At 41.3% G+C, this 19,025-nt stretch overlaps 1 protein-coding gene across 10 annotated transcripts in view; it reads left to right on the top strand.

Annotated features, from left to right (window-relative positions):
* EZH2 (enhancer of zeste 2 polycomb repressive complex 2 subunit) overlaps positions 1–19,025 on the top strand; it is a 57,107-nt gene that overhangs the window by 15,395 nt on the left and 22,687 nt on the right. For 5 of the 10 annotated variants that reach the window (XM_015470756.3, XM_059885493.1, XM_024990581.2 and 2 more), the window contains exons 2-3: positions 8,618–8,741; positions 9,300–9,428. In XM_015470756.3, the coding sequence (XP_015326242.1) occupies positions 8,625–8,741; positions 9,300–9,428 (246 nt within the window). In that variant the 5' untranslated portion in view covers positions 8,618–8,624. The other 5 variants (XM_059885496.1, XM_059885494.1, XM_059885492.1 and 2 more) reach the window with 3 other exon arrangements.

Below are 19,025 nucleotides of genomic sequence, written 5' to 3'. Positions count from 1 at the left end.
TATATTAACATTTTATAATAACATTACATGTTATTAATATGTGACAGACTTGCTGCTGTTGTTTTTTAAATAAATGTTTTAAAACTTTCTCAGTTTTAAATTTCTAATATGAAAAATATCAGTAGCTACACCCTATATAAACTCAAGGGGCCCTAAGACCCTTTCAGCTTATGAGTGGTATCATGTTTTCTGTGAACATTCTGCCCGCTCTTTGTGCTGGTTGACTGCTATGTGAGTAATTAATGTCTCAGTCTGGACCTACGTTCAGATTCTTAGTGGTTGCAGTGGCTAACTTAGGGCTTCTTTTTTTTTTTAAATTTTTTTAAATTTTATTTTATTTTTAAACTTTACAATATTGTATTAGTTTTGCCAAATATCGAAATGAATCCGCCACAGGTATACCTGCGTTCCCCATCCTGAACCCTCCTCCCTCCTCCCTCCCCTACCCTCCCTCTGGGTTTTCCCAGTGCACCAGCCCCACGCATCCAGTACCGTGCATCGAACCTGGATTAGCGACTCGTTTCATACATGTTTCATACATATACATGTTTCAATGCTATTCTCCCAAATCTCCCCACCCTCTCCCTCTCCCACAGAGTCCATAAGACTGATCTATACATCGGTGTCTCTTTTGCTGTCTCGTACACAGGGTTATTGTTACCATCTTTCTAAATTCCATATATATGTGTTAGTATACTGTATTGGTGTTTTTCTTTCTGGCTTACTTCACTCTGTATAATAGGTTCCAGTTTTATCCATCTCATTAGAACTGATTCAAATGTATTCTTTTTAATGGCTGAGTAATACTCCATTGTGTATATGTACCATAGATTTCTTATCCATTCATCTGCTGATGGACATCTAGGTTGCTTCCATGTCCTGGCTATTTTCTTTTGCTCAGTTTTTTCTCTGCATGAGTGCATCAGGTTTTTCAATGTTAGAATGTCTCTTGCTGTCTTTCTTCTCCATCCACACTACTACCAACCCAGTCAGAAGTTCTTATCACTTTATTCCTAAATTACTTCAGTAACCCAGTTTCTAATACATTTTTCAAACTTGAATGTTGAATGCAACTGTTGGGTTGACTTTAGTTTTATTTATATGCTCCCTAAAAATGTACAGATATAAACATCTTATGGTATAACCAAAGCAAATTGACAGATTAAATACAGACAGTCCAATCAGCAACACATAGTTAATGATGGCTGTTTTGTTAACATGAATAGCCAATCTATTTCTTTAATTTGGCTTAATACTAACAAAGAGAGCATGTATGTGTTATAAAATGCTGTTAACTTTCAGTCTTTGTTGAGGATAATTGACCTAGTGGTTAACCTGAGCTGTGACACCTAGCAATCCTTGAATGCCAGCTTTAATGCCAGTTGGAAATTCTGTAAAGCTGTGTTGATCTCTGGAGCATTGTGGAGTTACTGTAACCTGCATTGGATAGATACTGAGTCAGGTATTTTTGGAGTCTTTACTAGAAAATATTAGTGCATATTTTGAGTGGGTTGGTGGGAACAATACAAGTTGGTGAGCTCTCTGTGTCCTGTGGGCTTGCACCCCGCACAGGGTGCTGAGAGCCTCCAGCAGGTTCCTTTGTTTGCTCACCCTAACAGACCTGGCTCACCTTACTTTCCTGTTTGGTTGTTGTTTTTTTCCACAGCCCTCAATACCATCTTACATACTAAACATTTTTCTTTGTTTTTGATTTGTTTCCATCCCAATAGACTAAGTTCTGTAAGGTCATAGATTTTTGTCTGTTATTTATTTCTGAGCCTTCCGTTCCTACAAGGGTACCTAGAATGTGCTAGATGTTCAGTAAATATTGAATGACTCGGTGAGTGTGTATTAGCACTTTTCTATTAAAACCCCAAACTCAGATGCTCTTTTCTGTGATTGGTGTTTACTGCTGTCTCCCAGCTGGGTCAGAACACAACTAGCTGTACACAATACCTGAATTGTATAGAACTGTTTGATTTCTTTGGTCAGTATGTGTATAATCAGTGGAACAATTACTTTCCTTGGTTCAGAGTCTGTATTTTTATTAATATAACCTATAATATAGCCTATAGCCTGTATTATCTTTTTAAGTAGACACCATCTTATAAGCTCATATGGAGATTCCCCCCACCCTTATATTACTCAAGTGATGTCTGAGTTTTTAAATAGTAGAATTAGATGTGGGAATTTCCCCCTCAAATTCCATCTGTGTATATTTTTTGTTTTTTCCTATTTAACATTTTACATAGCATTTTAATTTGTAATATATTTCTGTTTTGTTTATCACTTTAAGAAGTAGGTGCCTGCTTTTAAAATGAAAGCCTTTAGGTTGTTGTGTAACTTAATTTTCTTCTTTAAAAAAGAAACTTTATTTTGGAATAATTTTAGATTTCTGTAATCATGGTATATTTGTCAAAAATTAAGAAACCGTTATTACATTACTGTTAACTAACCTGGAGACTCTCTCTGGATATCCCCAGGTTTCCTACTTAGTTCTCACTCTGCTACAGGACACCAGGTTGCATTCGGCTGTCTCCTTAGTCTCTTCTGATCAGTGACAGTTTCTCAGTCTTTCTCTGTTATCATAACCTTACTTGTCGGTCCTGTGTTTGGTGGAAATATCCTTCAGTTTGGGTTGATACATTTTTAAGCAACAACTGAAGTGACAGGTTGTGAGGTTTGAGGGGAAGATATGAGTTGTATGTGGCAGGTGTCATGGGGTGCAAGCAGAGAGTGAGCTAATAACCCTGACGGGGGTGTTGCTGGTTTCTGCATTGGACCCCGCCCACTGCGATTTTGGAATTGCGTGTAAGGAAGACTTGCCCCTCCACCCCCATTTACTTATTTATGCTTTCACTTCCTTCTCTCAGACTCATGGATACTTGTTAGTTTGGTTGTAATACTGTTGTGATTTTGTTTGCTGCTAAAACCCCTGCGGCTCTGGCCCCTGGGAGTCCTTCGGTCTGGTTCCTGCCTTTCCTCCTCAGAGCATTCCCTTCCTTTCTGCTGCAGGCTTTCCTCCTGGTTTCCTGGTCCCAGCCCCCCAACGGCCATCTCCTCGGAGCCCAACTTCTTGTGCCGGCGAATGGGATTCAGGGGAAGAAGACGTGGGGTCCTGTGGCTGGGCTCTGCGGCCTGGGAAAGGCCTGGCCCGCCGGCTCACCCGGGGATGCTCTGCTTCTTTCTGAGTTTCCGCGGCCGTCCCTGATTCTGGTCCGTCTCCGCCTCTTCCTTGTTTGGCCCTGGCTCCCCAGGAGAAAACTGAGCTAGAGGACAGTGCTTCTGCCCAGTTCTTTTCATCCTCAGCCTCCTTCTGTCCGGTCGAAACACAGATTTCCACAGTTTCCTAGGTGGGCTCCTTTAGCCTACCTGTTTCCGTGGGCTTATCTCCTGAGGTTTCAATTCTCTTGGATTCGCTGTGTGGTCTGCATTCCTTCCTGAGATCCCTGGAATCCTGTTCTGTTCTTATTTACTTGCCTACAGCCTCCCATGTGAGAAAGTGACTTTTCACACCCATTTGTCATCTTGACTTTTTCTCTGGGTGTCCTGTCCTCCTCTCCCTCACCTGCGGGTGATGGTGGCGGGACCTCCCTGGTGCCGCGCCTGCTCTGATGGGCACTGGGCGGTGCCTGACCTGAGCGGGCTTCTCAGGACAGCTCTGTGACCTGGACGCTCCTCAGGGTGTGAGGACAGGGAGACACCAAGAGATGTGGGAACCTGGCCAGGTTCTCACACATCTCATTCTGGGAGAACTGGGTCCAGCCCAGGGAGACTGGCTTTGCAGGCCGTGCGCGCACCTCTGTTTAAGTTGTGAGTGGAATGTGGAGAGTATGCTGCCCACGTCGGTGCCCCGCGCCCATAACCAGCGCTGTTACTCACCAGGGCACCCTTCTGCGCAGCTGGGGCAGGGGTGACATGTAGTGGTGTCTGCTCGTTTTCATGAACCCACCGAATTGGGGCCCAGGCAGCAGCCCCACGCGCGTGCCTCCCTGTACGCCTTGCTCCCAGTCTCCTTCTCATAGGGGTGTTTTCTGTGAAGCTCCTCAGGCGTAAGACCTACTTTCCTTTGGTAAATTTTTATGTCTTACCAAAAGTTAACATCTATAAGTCTCTCTAGTTCTCCTAATCCTAACCTACAAAATCTTATTTACCATTAATTTACTTTTGAGTTTATTGAAACAGTGGTTTTTAACTTAAAAAGATAAATAAAATTGGTAAGTGAGATTTTGAGCTGCCCTCAAAAGTGTTTTAAATATAAAAGCACTATTGAAGATTGGTGATTTTTCCAACTTGGCAGTTTTCTTTAGGGGAGGACTTTGAGAGCATTGCAGTCGTAGTACTTAAATGTTGTTGAGTTTGGATTTCACCTTCCTCAGTCGGGTCTTCAGTTAGGAGTCAACGTTAAGGCAATTAGTTGAGAAGGATAAGTAGTACACGTAATTTATAATTTTCTTTAGACAAGTAGAAGCACAGCTCAGGTGAGTGGATGGCAAATGACTTGATGCGGCGAATCCTTTAGGAATGAGAAATAAAGAAGGGCATCACGGGCACTGAAAATGCCTAGGGAACCTGTTTTCTTTCTTTTTTTTTAATTCCTCAGTCATCCTCAGCTGAGTAAGGAGGAGCAGGAATGTCACCTTAGGTAATAAAGGCCCCTCACAAGTGGCCGAGGGCTGGACCTGATAGACAGGAATGAGAGTCCTGGGCTGTGTGGCCCAGTCGCGGCAGGTGGAGGTGTGTGTGGGTGTCTAGACCGGAGGGCAGGGGCGGAGTAGGTCTGCTCCTGGGGCTGCTGCTTATGGACCCTGAGGACATGGGGCCGGAACCTGTCTTCTGTTCATTCATCACAGTCCTAAGAATATACCTCAGGTCCCTTCTGTGTCTCCTGTGGCAGAAAGCCTAATCCAAAACAATTGAGGTTTGGTTGATTCATAAAATAGACTCTGAACTATGTGTAATCTTACTTTAATCTATATATTTGTAGTCCTGACAGGCTGTACGACATTGTATTAAGGTGTGGATGGTCCCTTGCCATACCCTGGTTTGTCTTTTGAATTAAAGCATATAACTGTTGTTTCGGTTTCATTGTATATAGGTGGACTTGAGCTATATCTGCTTTGAGTAAGAGAAGCTATTTTATTTTCTGGGATAAAAATGATATTTCGTGTCATTTCATCTGTGAGACTAAACAGATCTTTTGAGTGAGACATTTAAAAACTGAATTTCTCACACATCCCCATCCATTTAGGAGCAAGTCATTTTAATGAAAGTTCCTTTCTGCCGATCCACGAGTACTCCGAGCGCTATCTTAGTTCTCACTGGGCTGAGATGTGGTGGGAAGGAGTCAGAAGGACTCATTTGTCTGCTTTCAGGGCGGGAAGGGGCTGGGGGAGCTCGAATTTGAAGGCTTGAAGGCTTCTGCCTGCTGGGCCTAGAGGTGGGTGGGCCTGCGGGGTTGGGTGTCTGCAGCCAGCTAGCTGTGGGGGGCGCTGGTACCCGGTTTGTTGTTTGGATGAGGTCTCTCAGGCAGGAGCAGCTTCCTTAAGGGAATCCTGGAGGCTCCGGGTTTTATGCTCAGGGTCTGTTCATTTGTTGTAGGGCAGGTGGACCCCAGGGCCCTGACCGCCCCTGAGACTGGCCTCCCCCCAGGGTTCTCATGATGGGGTGTCTCCCCCTCCCTTCCTGTGCTCAGCACGGCAGTCCGCCTTCCTTTCATTCCTAGTGGCACAGCGGCTCGTGATCAGCACATGTTAGTAGACCTGCGTTTTGGTTTTATTGTTTGTTTGTTTTATCAAATCTGTTTGTCGGGCACCCAGCCAGGCCCTGGGGTTTTACAAAGGAGAAAAACTGTTCTTGAGATTGAGGAACCTCCAGTGGGGGTGAAGTGGGGTGATGAACATGAAAATGTGATTTTAATGTGTTGTCAATGCTGAGGGAGGGAGCTTGTTTTATGTAAAACATCCTTCTAATGGTACCTTAAGTTTTGTTAGTTTTTTCATGGATCTGCCTGTTTATCCCTATACTTTTGTTATCCTAATTCAGAGGTCATGAACCTTATATTTGGATAATTTCCCCTAAATGAATCATGATTTTCTTTTCCTGTCTATTGTGCATAAAATCACAGATCAATGATCACAGATCATTACCAGATCATTCTATGGCTTAGAAGCCTTCATTTTCATTATTTGGGAGATCTTTGTGAAATTTATAAACGTGGAAACATATCCACATATGCTCTCTTACGAGAGGTTGGTTCCAGATCAGCTTTGAAGTTTCCTGTTGTTGATTGTGAGACTTGGTAGTTTAGTTACAGCTTTGGTTCTGTCCCAACAGACTTTTCTAGAGGTGTTCTTACTAATGGTAGAAACATCTGGAAGATATTCCAGGGTTGAAAACATGAAGTGCTAACTAATGATACCTTTGCACCACGACAGAAAAAATGCACTTTAAAAACCGTAGTGATAGCCGTGTTGGACATCAGAGAGGACAAGAGCCATGCTCCCGGAGCAGATTCATCGTACTCGGCACCACCACCGCCTCCGGGGACTAAGAATTTGTGGAGGCGGCAGTGGTGATGAGTTTATGAGCTAATGAAGCGGTGATAATCCCTTTTTACCTGATATTTCCCCCTTTTGGGTAGGCCTCTGAAGTGCTAAATATCTGAAAATAATTTGCATAGAATCACCTGAGCCCATCCGTTACCTAACGACAGATATGAAAGCAAAAAATTGCCACAGAGTCACCTTTTAAATAGAGCTCGAGTTTCTCCTAGACTCGGGCGCCCTTTGGCCCGGCCTCACCTTCTTCCTGACTTCTTCTGGGGTTCTCCATTTCTGCCAAGCTGGGGTCGGCTGTGGCCATTAGTCTCCTCAGCTCCCAGGACTGTTCCACTCAGCACCCCAGGCAAGGGCGCACTTTGAACCTTTTCCAGGACTCAGACTATCTCTGATCTCATTCAGCCGTCTTTATCTGCAGTTCTGAAGTCTCTCCATTCTTCTCATTCCCTCAGTTCTTGTAGTTGGGCTCTTCACGGGTTTGGGGTGCGCTTTGTCTGCAGCGTCTGCTGGCACCCTGCCGCCGCGGGCTCCTGCTCTGAGCGCCTGCTCTCTGTGCCTCTTGAAATCGCCTCAGCTGTTAAGGTTGAGCTGTCACTTTTCTGCCCTCCTCCTGTCCCTCCTTACTTGACTCCCCTACCCTCAACCCCAGTACTTTTGCGTGTTTATCTCATATTGTAAAGTCTGTTCTTTCAGGCCTTCTTAGGTAGGCTATAAGCTCCACACGGCAGGTTCTGTGTTCCATTCATCTTTGTATGTTCATCGCCCAATTCTTACTAGTCATTTATCACTTGCTCTCTTTGCTCCTCTTTCAGCTTGAATCATCATCCACCATTGGCTTTGTCTTTCGTGGCTTGGCGGTGGAATATTCCTACAGAAAGTTCCCCTGACCTCTGGGCTCCTTTCTTTCTCTGATTCCTCTCCTTAGGCATTTTTCTCTGTGCCTGAGGGCTGTATGTAAACGGGTACCTGAAACCCTGCTCGGTTACTCCGGCCAGAAAGCCGCCTTCTGCAGATGGAAATCCTTTCCTTGCTCTCCTCCCCAGTGTGTTTGTACAGGCTGCATCTCCCACCTGGCCACACTTCCGCTGTCCAGTCTCAGCTGGCCTCACCTTTGCGTTTTGGTCTCCTGCAGCCCCTTCTGTCACTGCTGCCACCAGCTGGCCCCTCCAGAGTGTACATCTTCCCTCCCCTTGACTGAAAACCCTCCATGACTTTCCACTGTGTTTAGAGAAAGTAAAGCCCAGATCCACAGCGCGGCCCCTTTGCACCATCCGACAGAGGACTATCCTTCTGATATTTTCAAGATACAAGTGCAAATTTAGCACTTGAGAAAATGTTCTAGAAGAGGACACTTGTTAGACTCTGTAGTGTGAATTGGACACCTGGTAGACCGCAGGCTGAGCCCATGTTTCACATAACTGGCTTCCAGGGCCTCTGGGTCCCTGCCTTCTCTGGGAGGTCCCGTGGAAGGAAAGGTGGCCACAGGTAAAAACACAGACTTGCATCACCGTGTTGAAGGTGAGAAGCATGGTTGAAAGTGCATGTAGAGGAAATACTTTAATTTGTACCTGTATCATGTATTGTTCTATATATTTTCTACCTTTAATGCTGTATGTAGATTTTACTTCTGTTTTGGATTTCTCTTTTCCAGTCATTTATTTGTGCCTACATCAGCTAATTTAATGATGAAAAACTTAGAACATGTGTCTACATTTTTATTTCACTCCACAAGTGTGCATCTCATAGCTCCTTATTGTATATAATTAACTCCTGTAATGGGTCATGTTTTGGTAGAATGACTGCAGTTTAGGAGTGGAGTATCTTTGTAAATAAAAATGTCTTTGAAAAGTTATGTTAAATAAAAATTTATACCTGGAATGAAATGTTTTTGAGGACTTCACAACACAGAACAAATGAGCACGCTCCTCGCAAATAACCAAGAGTGTAATTATGTGTCATTTCTTTGGTTGGTGGTTAGTTTGCTGGGGGTTAAAACACAAGTGATCATATTCAGGCTGGTCAGATCAGCGATTTTAATATGAAACCATTGCTTTTAGAATAATCATGGGCCAGACTGGGAAGAAGTCTGAGAAGGGACCAGTGTGTTGGCGGAAGCGCGTAAAGTCAGAGTACATGCGCCTGCGGCAGCTCAAGAGATTCAGGCGCGCTGACGAAGTCAAGGTACCCTCTGCCTCCTGGGAGCACGCGGTGTACAGCCCCTCAAGTTAAGTTTTAGTTTGAAGGGGAAAATGGCCTTATTTACTGTAAGAGAAATGGAAACTTGAAAGTTGAGGTCCTTGGTCTGTCTTAACTAACATAAAAATTGTACCATGCACATAGTGAAATGATAAGTTGTTAGTCTAATTCCGCCTACTTGGCAGCCACCGTCTTTTCAATATAGCTTTGTGTACTGCGTGAGAAGACCCAGGATCCAAGCATAAAGGGGTGTTTCATGGTACTGCGTTCCTGTAGTCTTTGTAATTAAAGAAGATATGTACACAGTTAACAAAGGACAAAAATGATTTCTTATTCCCCTTCTACTGTCAGTAAAATAATAGATATTGTGTTTTTGTATTATTTGAATGTGGGAAGCCACATTTTAGTGTAAAATCATATGCTTTTGAAGGAATGTCCCTGGTACTTTTGAGAAATCATGCAATTTTAACTTTCATTAGAGATGTTACAAAATTTCTAACAATGAACAATTTCTTCTCTCCTCTCCTCCATTTTTTTTTAAAGAGTATGTTTAGTTCCAATCGTCAGAAAATTTTGGAAAGAACAGAAATCTTAAACCAAGAGTGGAAACAGCGAAGAATCCAGCCTGTGCATATCCTGACTTCTGTGAGCTCATTGCGCGGGACCAGGGAGGTTGGTGAACTCACGCGCTGTTCAGATTATCAGTGCATTTTGGTTTTTGCTGTTGCAGTGTTGGTTGGTTATTGAGAGAGAACCATTGACCTCGGATGTCCCTTGTTTTATTGCTGTTTCTCTTTAATGTGCAACTGCTAATGGCTTCTAGCTATTCCTATAACAGAGCTCTGGGGTTTAGAATTCTACTTTCACTGTTATTAGGTAGATTCCTAGACTTTTATAAGACTGTTCGTTAAAAAAGAACTTAAAATACTCTTAAATGTCCTCATCAGATCAAAAGTTAGAGCAGGGCTTCCTGACACATACTTTTTTTCTCCCCCTTCATATGAATTAGCCATGCTGGAAGAAGTGTTTCTTTTTCATGCATACTCATGGAGTTAACAAGCATTTTATTACACATTTTGTTTAAATTCTAAGGCTCACCGGGAATTTTAAAACTTGGGGTTGAGAGGTCAGAATTTCCTTTGTTAATAGCATTTTTTTGGATGAACGAAGTAGATCTTAATCCCTCCAAAAAATTACTGTTTTCCCAGGAAGGCAATAAATCTATGGTAGGTTTATAATGAAGTAACACATTAAATGTAGTAGTAGTAAGATGAAGAGAAAATGGCAGAAACTTACACAGAATGAACCAATCAATAGGATTTTGGTTAAGGTGTTTCAACTTAAGCACCAGTTTTATACAGGAAGACATGACATATCCTACGAAATGCTGCATGAATGGGCATGGAAGCAGAAAGAGGGAAGAAAGTGAATTGAAATTTAAATTACACCACGAAGTAGATGATTGTTGACCTGCGTGTCTAAACATGGGATGCGTCTAAACAATGGAATGAATTTGTTCTAAAGTGATGTTTTCAACGAGTAGACATTTTTTATATGGTATTATAACAACTAAGCACTAATTTGCTGTCATATGAGGCCTATTGAGGTTGTGTGACGGGCTGGCTTCAAGGACTGGTCAGTGCTACAGATACGGTCCTAGAAGTGGTTTCAGTGATGATGTTCATGGTCTTGATGGTGAAAAATGGCTTGGGCTGATTCTTAGTTATTTATACATTTTGTCAAGTGATAACTCTTTAAGCTCTGATTTGCAGTTGTATTAAATGTATTATATGAAAAAAAGTATTAACACCTTCCAGTCACATGGAACAGGTCAGGACCTACACATTGAGGTAAATGACTTATTAATATGTACTTATTAATGTACATACATGAATAAAATGTACTAATATTTCATCACTAAAGGTGAAAGGGATTCCTTTCTGTGCTGGTTAGAACATTCTCAAAAGGGATCAGGATGCAGCTTCTCACTGGTTCTTTTGCAAGTTTTGTGTGGTGATGTTCTGTAAGTTTTGAAGTGAAGGAAAAAGAAACCTGTGTTTTTTTTTCCCCCAGAGAGAAAAATCTTAGAAATTTGGAGAAATAAAGTAGGAAACACATAGAACACGTTTTTACCACCCATTACAAATCTCAAAATGCTGCCGAAAGCCCAGCCTGCCTTTATAATAAAAGTCGCAGCAGTGGTGATTTCTGGCAGGGCGCTAGGTCTGTTGTGATGTGATCATTGTGATGGCTGTGTTACCCCCTTTTCCATTCCCGGGTGAGGAAACGTAGCTTAGAGGGCTTAAAGTCAGTTTCCTTGCTCTAATGATCTGATGTGGGCCTGAAAGAGTACACTTTGCTCAGACACATTAAGAAATTATTGAAGTTCGTTATTTATGTACAACTGGAATTGCTTATGATAGAATTTTTGGTGTTAAATTTAAGAGTACAGTTTATTCAAATGAATAATTACTAATTGAATTTTGCTTTTAATTTTGTCAGTAGAGATAAAAGTCATTGAATGTAAAGATACCTAACTTTTTATTGAGCTTATGGGACAAATGGTAAGAAGAAATTAGTATTTTGATAAAAACAAGTGGTTTGTAAACTTAGTACTCCATGCAGGTTGAGAAGAAGCATTTTCACAAAATAGGAAGGAAAAGGAGGAAAGAAACCCCTAGCCTCAGGGTTCAGGGTTTGTTGCCTAGAGCTCTGACCTGGTCAAGCTTGTTTTTGAGCCTCTCTTGACAGCTGATTCTGATTCAAATGATTCATCTTTTATTCCTCCTAGCCTCCCACCCCCTTTAAAACCATCATCACTGACTTTTGGAAGCTGAAGATTTCTATAGTTTGTGATAAGCTTTTTGGTGTTATCATAGTAAATGATAGAATTTTAGGGCTGGAAAGGACTTTAGTGATTTCTGTCTGGTCTCCTTACTTTTCAGATAAGATTATATCCCTGTTTAGTTTTTCTTCAGTTTGAGCATTTCCAAAATCCATTTCTTTTTTACGCTTTGAAAGTTGGAGTCAACTAGGTCAGAAGCAGGAAGAATAGATAAGTAAGCCTATTTTGCAAAGAGTTTCTTTGCAGTAGGCTTGTAGGCTTGACAGAATTTGGGACTGCACTGTTGACCCAGACACCTGAAAAGTCTGTTTCTTTGAACGTTTGTTAAGTGCTGTTGTGACACTGCTTTAATTAAGTCCTTATCTTTATAAACTCATCCTTTATAAAAGGGCTGTCTTCAGTTTAAATCCTTGGAGCATGATGATGATTCACTGACAGTTTTCAGTCATTCACTCAAATACTTTATTCCCTTCTGTACTTGTAGAAGGTAGGTGATACGCTCGGTTTTAAAATGACCAATTTTATCTAGGTTATTTTAGTAAAGAAAATCTGACAAGTTTACTTTCTGATCTGATGAAGTGACTTGGGTTCAAGGAGTCCTGCAGTTGACCTGCAGCCACATCTTTAGTCTGCTGTTTGCTTCACGCGTACTTCCAGGAGACTCGCGGGACTTCGTTTTTGGTGTTGAAGGTACAAAACCTAAACTGTTGCCCATGGGATTTTAGCGCAGATATGTCTGTTTTTTCTTTTAGAAAATACTTCTGACTTCTTGAAGATAGTGACTATAATATATATACTTTACATTTATTTACTTTGCTCTTCAGTTTATCTTTTTTTAAGGAGTGCTCAGCTTAAAAATGTTATTAAATGATACTTACAGGCCAAGGGATATACACCATATTGCCTTAACATGTGGCTGTTTATCAAAAACTTATTTCTTGGTAACATCATTACTTTGTTTTATCAATAAGTAAAGAACTTTATCTCTGCAAGCCTGTAGTCAGTGGCCATGCTCTGTAGTGTGTCTGTTGTTCCAGTTTTAATGAAGAAGCTGGTTGAGTTACTCTTGTAGTTCTTACTAATGTATTTCTTTTTGTACATTTTCTGTTTCTTGCTAAAAACCACAAGGCGCTTTTCCTCTTCACTGATTGTTCATAAGATTTTTTTTACTTGTACATATTGTGAATGAAAGGGAGGCTTTCTCAAATGATGTCTGTCTTCTGGGCATCTGGCATGATTGGTGTAGTAGTTTTAAAATATCCTGCCAATATGCATTTTTAGATTTCCAGGAGAATATAATGTTCTTGTAAGAATTCTGTGTCTTGTTTACTAATGAAAGGAGTGAGAAATGTGGGGCTTCTTCAGAATGTTTAACATACAAGCAGCATCAGAAGGCCCCCGGTTCTCACATTCATGGAATTGAAAGTCTTCTGGACTTGTCAGTACATACAGGTTTGCTCTTCCCAGTGATAGCTTAGAATTTTAAGTTCATCACCTATCATTTGATATTCACAAATGATTTTTTTTTGGTAGGGGGAAGCTTCTGTTTAATGCAGGACATGTGAATTCTTTCATGAGTTTGCAATTTGGGCTTGTTTTTTATTGAAGGGGAAGAAAAAACTTGTTTACCTGTAAACACTTGACCTCATCATTTATTGACATGGTCGTGTCCTTTTGTCAGTTAATTGTTAATAGAAATTACTGTATACAAAGAAAAATAACATGCTGGTGTACCCAGTATGTACTCTTTACTCCTCACTCCAGCACAGTAACGTGCTTTCTTTCCTTTGCGAATTTCAGGATTAGAGGGCCAGTGTGTCCTGCTCAGCATTTGAGCAAGTGTGGCAAGGAGCTGGGCCCTTTTTCTCATGTCTTAGAGGTGAGGGGGGTGCTCCCAAGTGAATGTCTTGACACTCAGCTTGAGTATATCCATCCTTTCTTGGTTCCTCAAGGAACTGGTTTCTCATTGCTTTCTGCTGCTCTCTGTCTCTTTTAACCCTTTGTTGGTTGAATCTTATATTAACTCTGCCAGTCCTTCCTGCCCATGTAACTTTTTCAAATCATGGCAGCCTTCGCTTTCTTTCTGGTTTTCTTTCAGTGGAAATAGATGGAACATTACTTCAGTAACCATAAGAAGGTGTTACTTTTTTTTTTTGAAAGGAAGCTAATATAAGCATTTTATGCTTTTCCAAGAAGACCATTTAAAAAAAGAAAGATCACTTATGTTGTTTGAGTTTCTATTTTATTATTGTATATTAAAGTTATATCATACACTTACGTTTGAGTTCATATTTTAAACTTAAGATGATATATCTTAACTTTAAAAAGTGAACTTTTCAGAAATATCAAATGTTTACTTTGTAATCTTAAATAAACTAGCAGAAGTTGTGTTTAATTTGCTGTTTTTCTCTAAGAACACTGTGTATACAGTTTGTGTTTTAAAAAACTGTTAAATTGACCATTACAAAGATCAAAGTCTCTTCTCAAAATGCAAAACCAAATTTTGATAGCTATCTTAAAAACAAACAGAATGAACCAAAGCCCAAAGAAAGGCTTGTCTAGTCTACAGTGTTGAAAATTGTTTATTGCTCTGAAGAAATAACATTTTTTAGGCCTAGAACTTCTGTCACAGTTTAGCTTGATATTATGGATTGACTTAAATCCACTGCTTGGTTCTGTTTTATTTTCTCTTACTAGATTTCATAAAAGTATATAACTTGAGTACCTTTTTGGGAGGGTGGGTAGATTTCGTGAGCTACCTTGGCAACTAATGAGGTACTTTCACACCAGCTGATGCGAATATCTGTGTGTTGTGTTAGTTGCTCAGTTGTGTCTGACTCTTGGTGACCCCATGGACTGTAGCCTATCAGATTTCTGTCCATGGAATTCTCCAGGCAAGAATACTGGAATGGGTTGTCATTCCTTTCTCCAGGGTATCTTGCTGACCCAGGGATCGAACCTGGGTCTCTTGCATTGCAAGCAGATTCTCTGCCATCTGAGCCACGGGGAAGCCCTTTATGAATATCTGTGGGTTAATGAAATTTTGTAAAAATCTTTTTCTTAATTAGGTTATTATAAAATATTAACTGTAAAAATTCAAGTAACACAGAAATATATGAAACAGGAGACAAAGGACCCTGTAATTCAACCCTTGTGATTTTGGTTCTTTCAGATTTCTTTTTCTGTAACATGTTAGTAATAATAATGATGATGAATTTTATTAAAAAAAAAAAATTATTCCCAGATAAAACATGTCTGCCACTTGGATTCAATGCAAGTGCTTGGTCCTGTGGCTTTGCCACAACTGATTGCCCTGTTAATAACTGATGAACACTTAGGTTTTTATTTTTTTCTTTTGCAGTTAGCATTTCTGTGAGTATTCTTCATACACATCTTTTGAGTAAGTTTGTAGGAAAAGTTTCTAGAAACAGCATACTAGGTCAAGAGGATATGCGTCTATAACATTTTAATAGATGTTAACAAATTGACTCCCAGAAGTTTTTTGTTTACACTTTTCACCAACTGATAATAGTGTCTATTTCTCTGTTCTCCCAAAATGTTAATCTTTGTCAGTGTGATAGGTAAAACGCTATTGCAATTTGCTTGCCTTCCTTTTTTCAGCAAAACTGAAAAAATCTGTTGTTTGTTTGTGTTTCTTTTATGAGTTGGCTATTATCAGGGCTCAGATCCTTTAAAATTGGGTTGAACTTTTTCTTCTGATTTTTAAGGACTTTTTGCATATTATAAATACTAGGTTTTAACCATCTGTTCTGCAGATTTTTTTCTCCCCATTTTGATGTTACTTCTGATATATTTTGGTTGTACAGAAGTTTTAAATGTATATGTAGTTAAATTAGATTTTCTTCTTTTGATTTTTGTGTTTCTTTAAGGCTCACAAAGCCTTTCTCCACTTCAAGATTATAAATTACCCATCTTTCCTTCTAGTTCTGTTTTCATTTTTATGTTTTAACATCATTTACCCTATTAGGAATTTCCTGTCGTAGTGAGTGGGGAGATTTCGTTTTCGATTTTTTTCTATTTAGCTTTGTTGTCGTTTTAGCATCATTCACTAAATGATGAATCTGAGCAACTGGGGAGAGGCATGCCTCTGTTTTGCAAAGATCAGCATCAGCACCTGAGCCCAGAGCTCGCGCTTCTCTTGAGACCGAGGTCCTGGGACTGTCCTGTCTCCACTTCAGCCCCTTCTGCCCTGTGGCCTTCAGCCCCATGTCCACTCGTGGGAGCCAGGCTTCACAGTGGCTGTGCTGATGGAAACCACGGCTTTATTCTTTGCTCTGCTGCTTAGTTTTTCTTTTCTTTTTTTTTCAATGATAGAAGTGATCTTATTTACCTCTCATAGGATCCTTACTGAATTAAGTACTTGAGTTTGCCTCTCACGGACAAGCAGGACTCTGGTTACCTGCCTTACACGCTGTGTTGGGTGTTTTTGTGGTCCTACCAACTTTTGTCCTGTGACTATTAATTCTGCTTCTGATCTGTAGGATTTTAGCCGAACTGCAGATTAAGAGGGGACGATTTACCCTTACATACCCTTCAGATTCAGACCAGAGTTGGGTTTTTAACAGTTACTCTACTAATTAGATTTATAGATCTGTGATCTCCTCACTCAAGAGCTCAGATGCAGGGAGGAGCTTTAAGGTCCCAGTATCCTGACATTGCCCTTCACGTGTTACCTGTTCTCTGTGAAATGCCCCCGTGTCCCGCCCAGAAGATGCTTGTAGGATGATGACATCTTTCTGTTCTCAAGTGAGCTCAGAGCAGGAGCCTGGGCGTAGCTTCTCCTCTAGCCCAGGTGGTTCTGCAGCACACATATTCAGCACCAGAACAGGAAATAATCTGCAGTCTGGTCTGAACCACTCTTGTATTCCTTAGCTCCCATGACCTTGATTAGCTGCTTTTATTAACTGTAAAGGTCTTTGTGTCAAGATCTCATCAGGATGTTTGATTTCTGACCTCCCTTCCCTCCTCTAGCCACCCTTCTCCTAATCCTTCTAACCCCTGTTAGGAGCTCACTTCTGCTGTGAGCTTTTCTTGACCCAAACTTGATACTTAACCTCATTCCAGTTTTCTCTTCAGTACTTCCTTCACATGAAAGCAGTCTGAAATTAAGTTATGTACACTATCATTTTCACCAGAGGGCTAGCTAATTTAAAACTTGGTGTATCATCTTGTCTCTGCTGAAATCTTGAGGAATATGAGTAGTTTCAGAAATCACCCTCAGCTTTTCCCTGAAGTTGGGTGGCAGCCGATACTTTCTTTCCTACACTTTAGATGTAAGACGGTCCTTATTGTTTTTACTCGGAAAAGCTAAAGGATATTAGACAATATCAACAGTTCATTGTGTCTCTGGCTTGAATTGAGTGGACCAACCAGGATCCAAGAATATTTTTAACTTGGCTAACTGGGTGTATTTTTTTCCCCTTACTATATGGAAGCTGGACTTAACCCTCCTAATGTAAAGACTGTTGAGAGTCCGGACGGCTGTGGCCATGCCCTTTGGGATGTCCCACTGTAAGAGGGGGAGTCATACCTGCCTCCTAGGGTAGTGGTGAATTTTAAAGAAATTAACTTTGGTAAAGTCTCTAGCACAGTGCTCAGCACGTAGTAGGGTGTGTTAATTTCTTTCCCTTCCCTGCAGGCCACTCACCTGCTCTTCCCTCTACGATTTTCCATAACACAGTTTTTACTTGGAACCAGCCTTCTGCCAAGAGTCTCAGTTTGGTTGTGTACTCCTACAACTACTATTTTTGGCTTGACTTCCCTCTCCAGCTCCCAGTGGTCCAGCCACACAGTCGCCTATTGTACCAGCTGGTTGATGTAAGTCTATCCATCCTCAGAGGAACCTGGTCACTTACCAGTAAGCTGTGTTTCTCTGAAAATGTAGCATCCTTGATAACTCATGTAGTCGTTTTCCTTCTTTACCACCATTGATGGATTACCTGCAACAGCTTCCTTGTGTGATCCTCAAGTTGGACCTAGAATTAGAGAATTTCATTGGTTGATGTATAGGTCTCCTAGTGAGGTCCTGAGCCCAAGGCTTTGATCAGGTAAAAGGCTGTGGAGACCCAGGAGGTCAAAGTCCTATTCAGTCCTCTGAGTGATATGAGACTTGATAATGTAAACTGTCAAGGATGATACATTTTCAAAGAAAAAAAGTTACTGGTAAGTAACTGGACTTTTTGAGTAATTTTCCTGTAAGTCAATGAATAAGAATTCCCAAACTTGTTTTACCAGCAAATGCTTTTGCATTTGAATATTATTTCATAAACGAAAGGGATATGGTTTTTAGTTAATAGTTAAAGAATGGGATAGAGTTTCTAGAGATAATGCATAGATAACGAGGTGGGTATAGACCTTCAATTTGTTGCTTAGGTGTTCTTGCAGCTTTAAAAGAAATGGAAGTCAAAGTCTCCATCGGGGAAAAGTCAGCAAATGCAGTCGGTTCATTCTGGGAACATTTTTTGAGTGCCTACTCTTTTTTGAGACACTGTGCTGAGTATTGTTGCGAGACAGACGTAGCACCACGCTCTGCCGCAGCCACTTTTGCCCTCAGAGAGCTTATTTCCAGCCCCTTGGTAACACTTAGGACTGAGAATTGAGTTCTAGGTGATAGGGGTGTGGCAGGTGTGGGGTGGGAGACAGTGCTGCAGCCTTTGCCATCTTATTTTCTGTGCTTCTCTTAAGTTCTTTCTGTTCACGGAGATGTGCCCTTGTTCAGTGGACTTGGCATGTTCAGGACATTGGAGCAGACCGGCGGGGCGGAGCTTGCGCCCCGCCCCCGTCTGGTAGTTGAGTAGGACACGCAGCTCTCTCTCCTCCTCTGAGTGTGACCTTGGGTTTGTCAGAGTTGGAGAGGCAGCCGCTTTCCCTTGTCCCCCAGGCTTTAAAGGGGACCAGTCTTCAGAATTAAAGTCACTGAATTAATTTGCCTCCACCATGTGTAAAACAAAACTCAAAAACTCCAATTTGTTTAGCAAGGAATGAAATTGTTTTGAACTTAAAACCGCTGGATAGTGTATATCACTTTATTCTGTAGTTACAGCCACTCCTTGCCCCACTGTTAGCTGGTTAAGTAACTTAAGAAGAAGGAGTGAAGATGTGGTAGGAAGAGGGGAAGAGGAGGATGTGGGGGAGAAGACGCTCGGCATATAGCACCTCGTGCACGAGCATCTGGGAAGGGCTGGAGCGCACGGATGAGGCTCCCGGGTGTAGCAGTCAGACTGAGGCTTCCATCCTGGCTTGGCAGTTGACGGTCTTTCTGACCAGGCAAGTTATTTAACTTCTTTGAACCTCAGTCTCCTCCTCATCGTGCAATCGCGATGCTAAAGGCTAAGATGAGGAGTGGTTACGATGATGCATATGAAGCACTTAGCACAGTGCCTGCAACATAGTACGTGCTCAAT

Source organism: Bos taurus, chromosome 4 (assembly GCF_002263795.3).
Source record: "Bos taurus isolate L1 Dominette 01449 registration number 42190680 breed Hereford chromosome 4, ARS-UCD2.0, whole genome shotgun sequence".
Classification (NCBI taxonomy): Eukaryota; Metazoa; Chordata; class Mammalia; order Artiodactyla; family Bovidae; genus Bos; species Bos taurus.
Note: the sequence above shows the minus strand (reverse complement) of the source record. Positions and strands in the feature narration are given on the sequence as shown.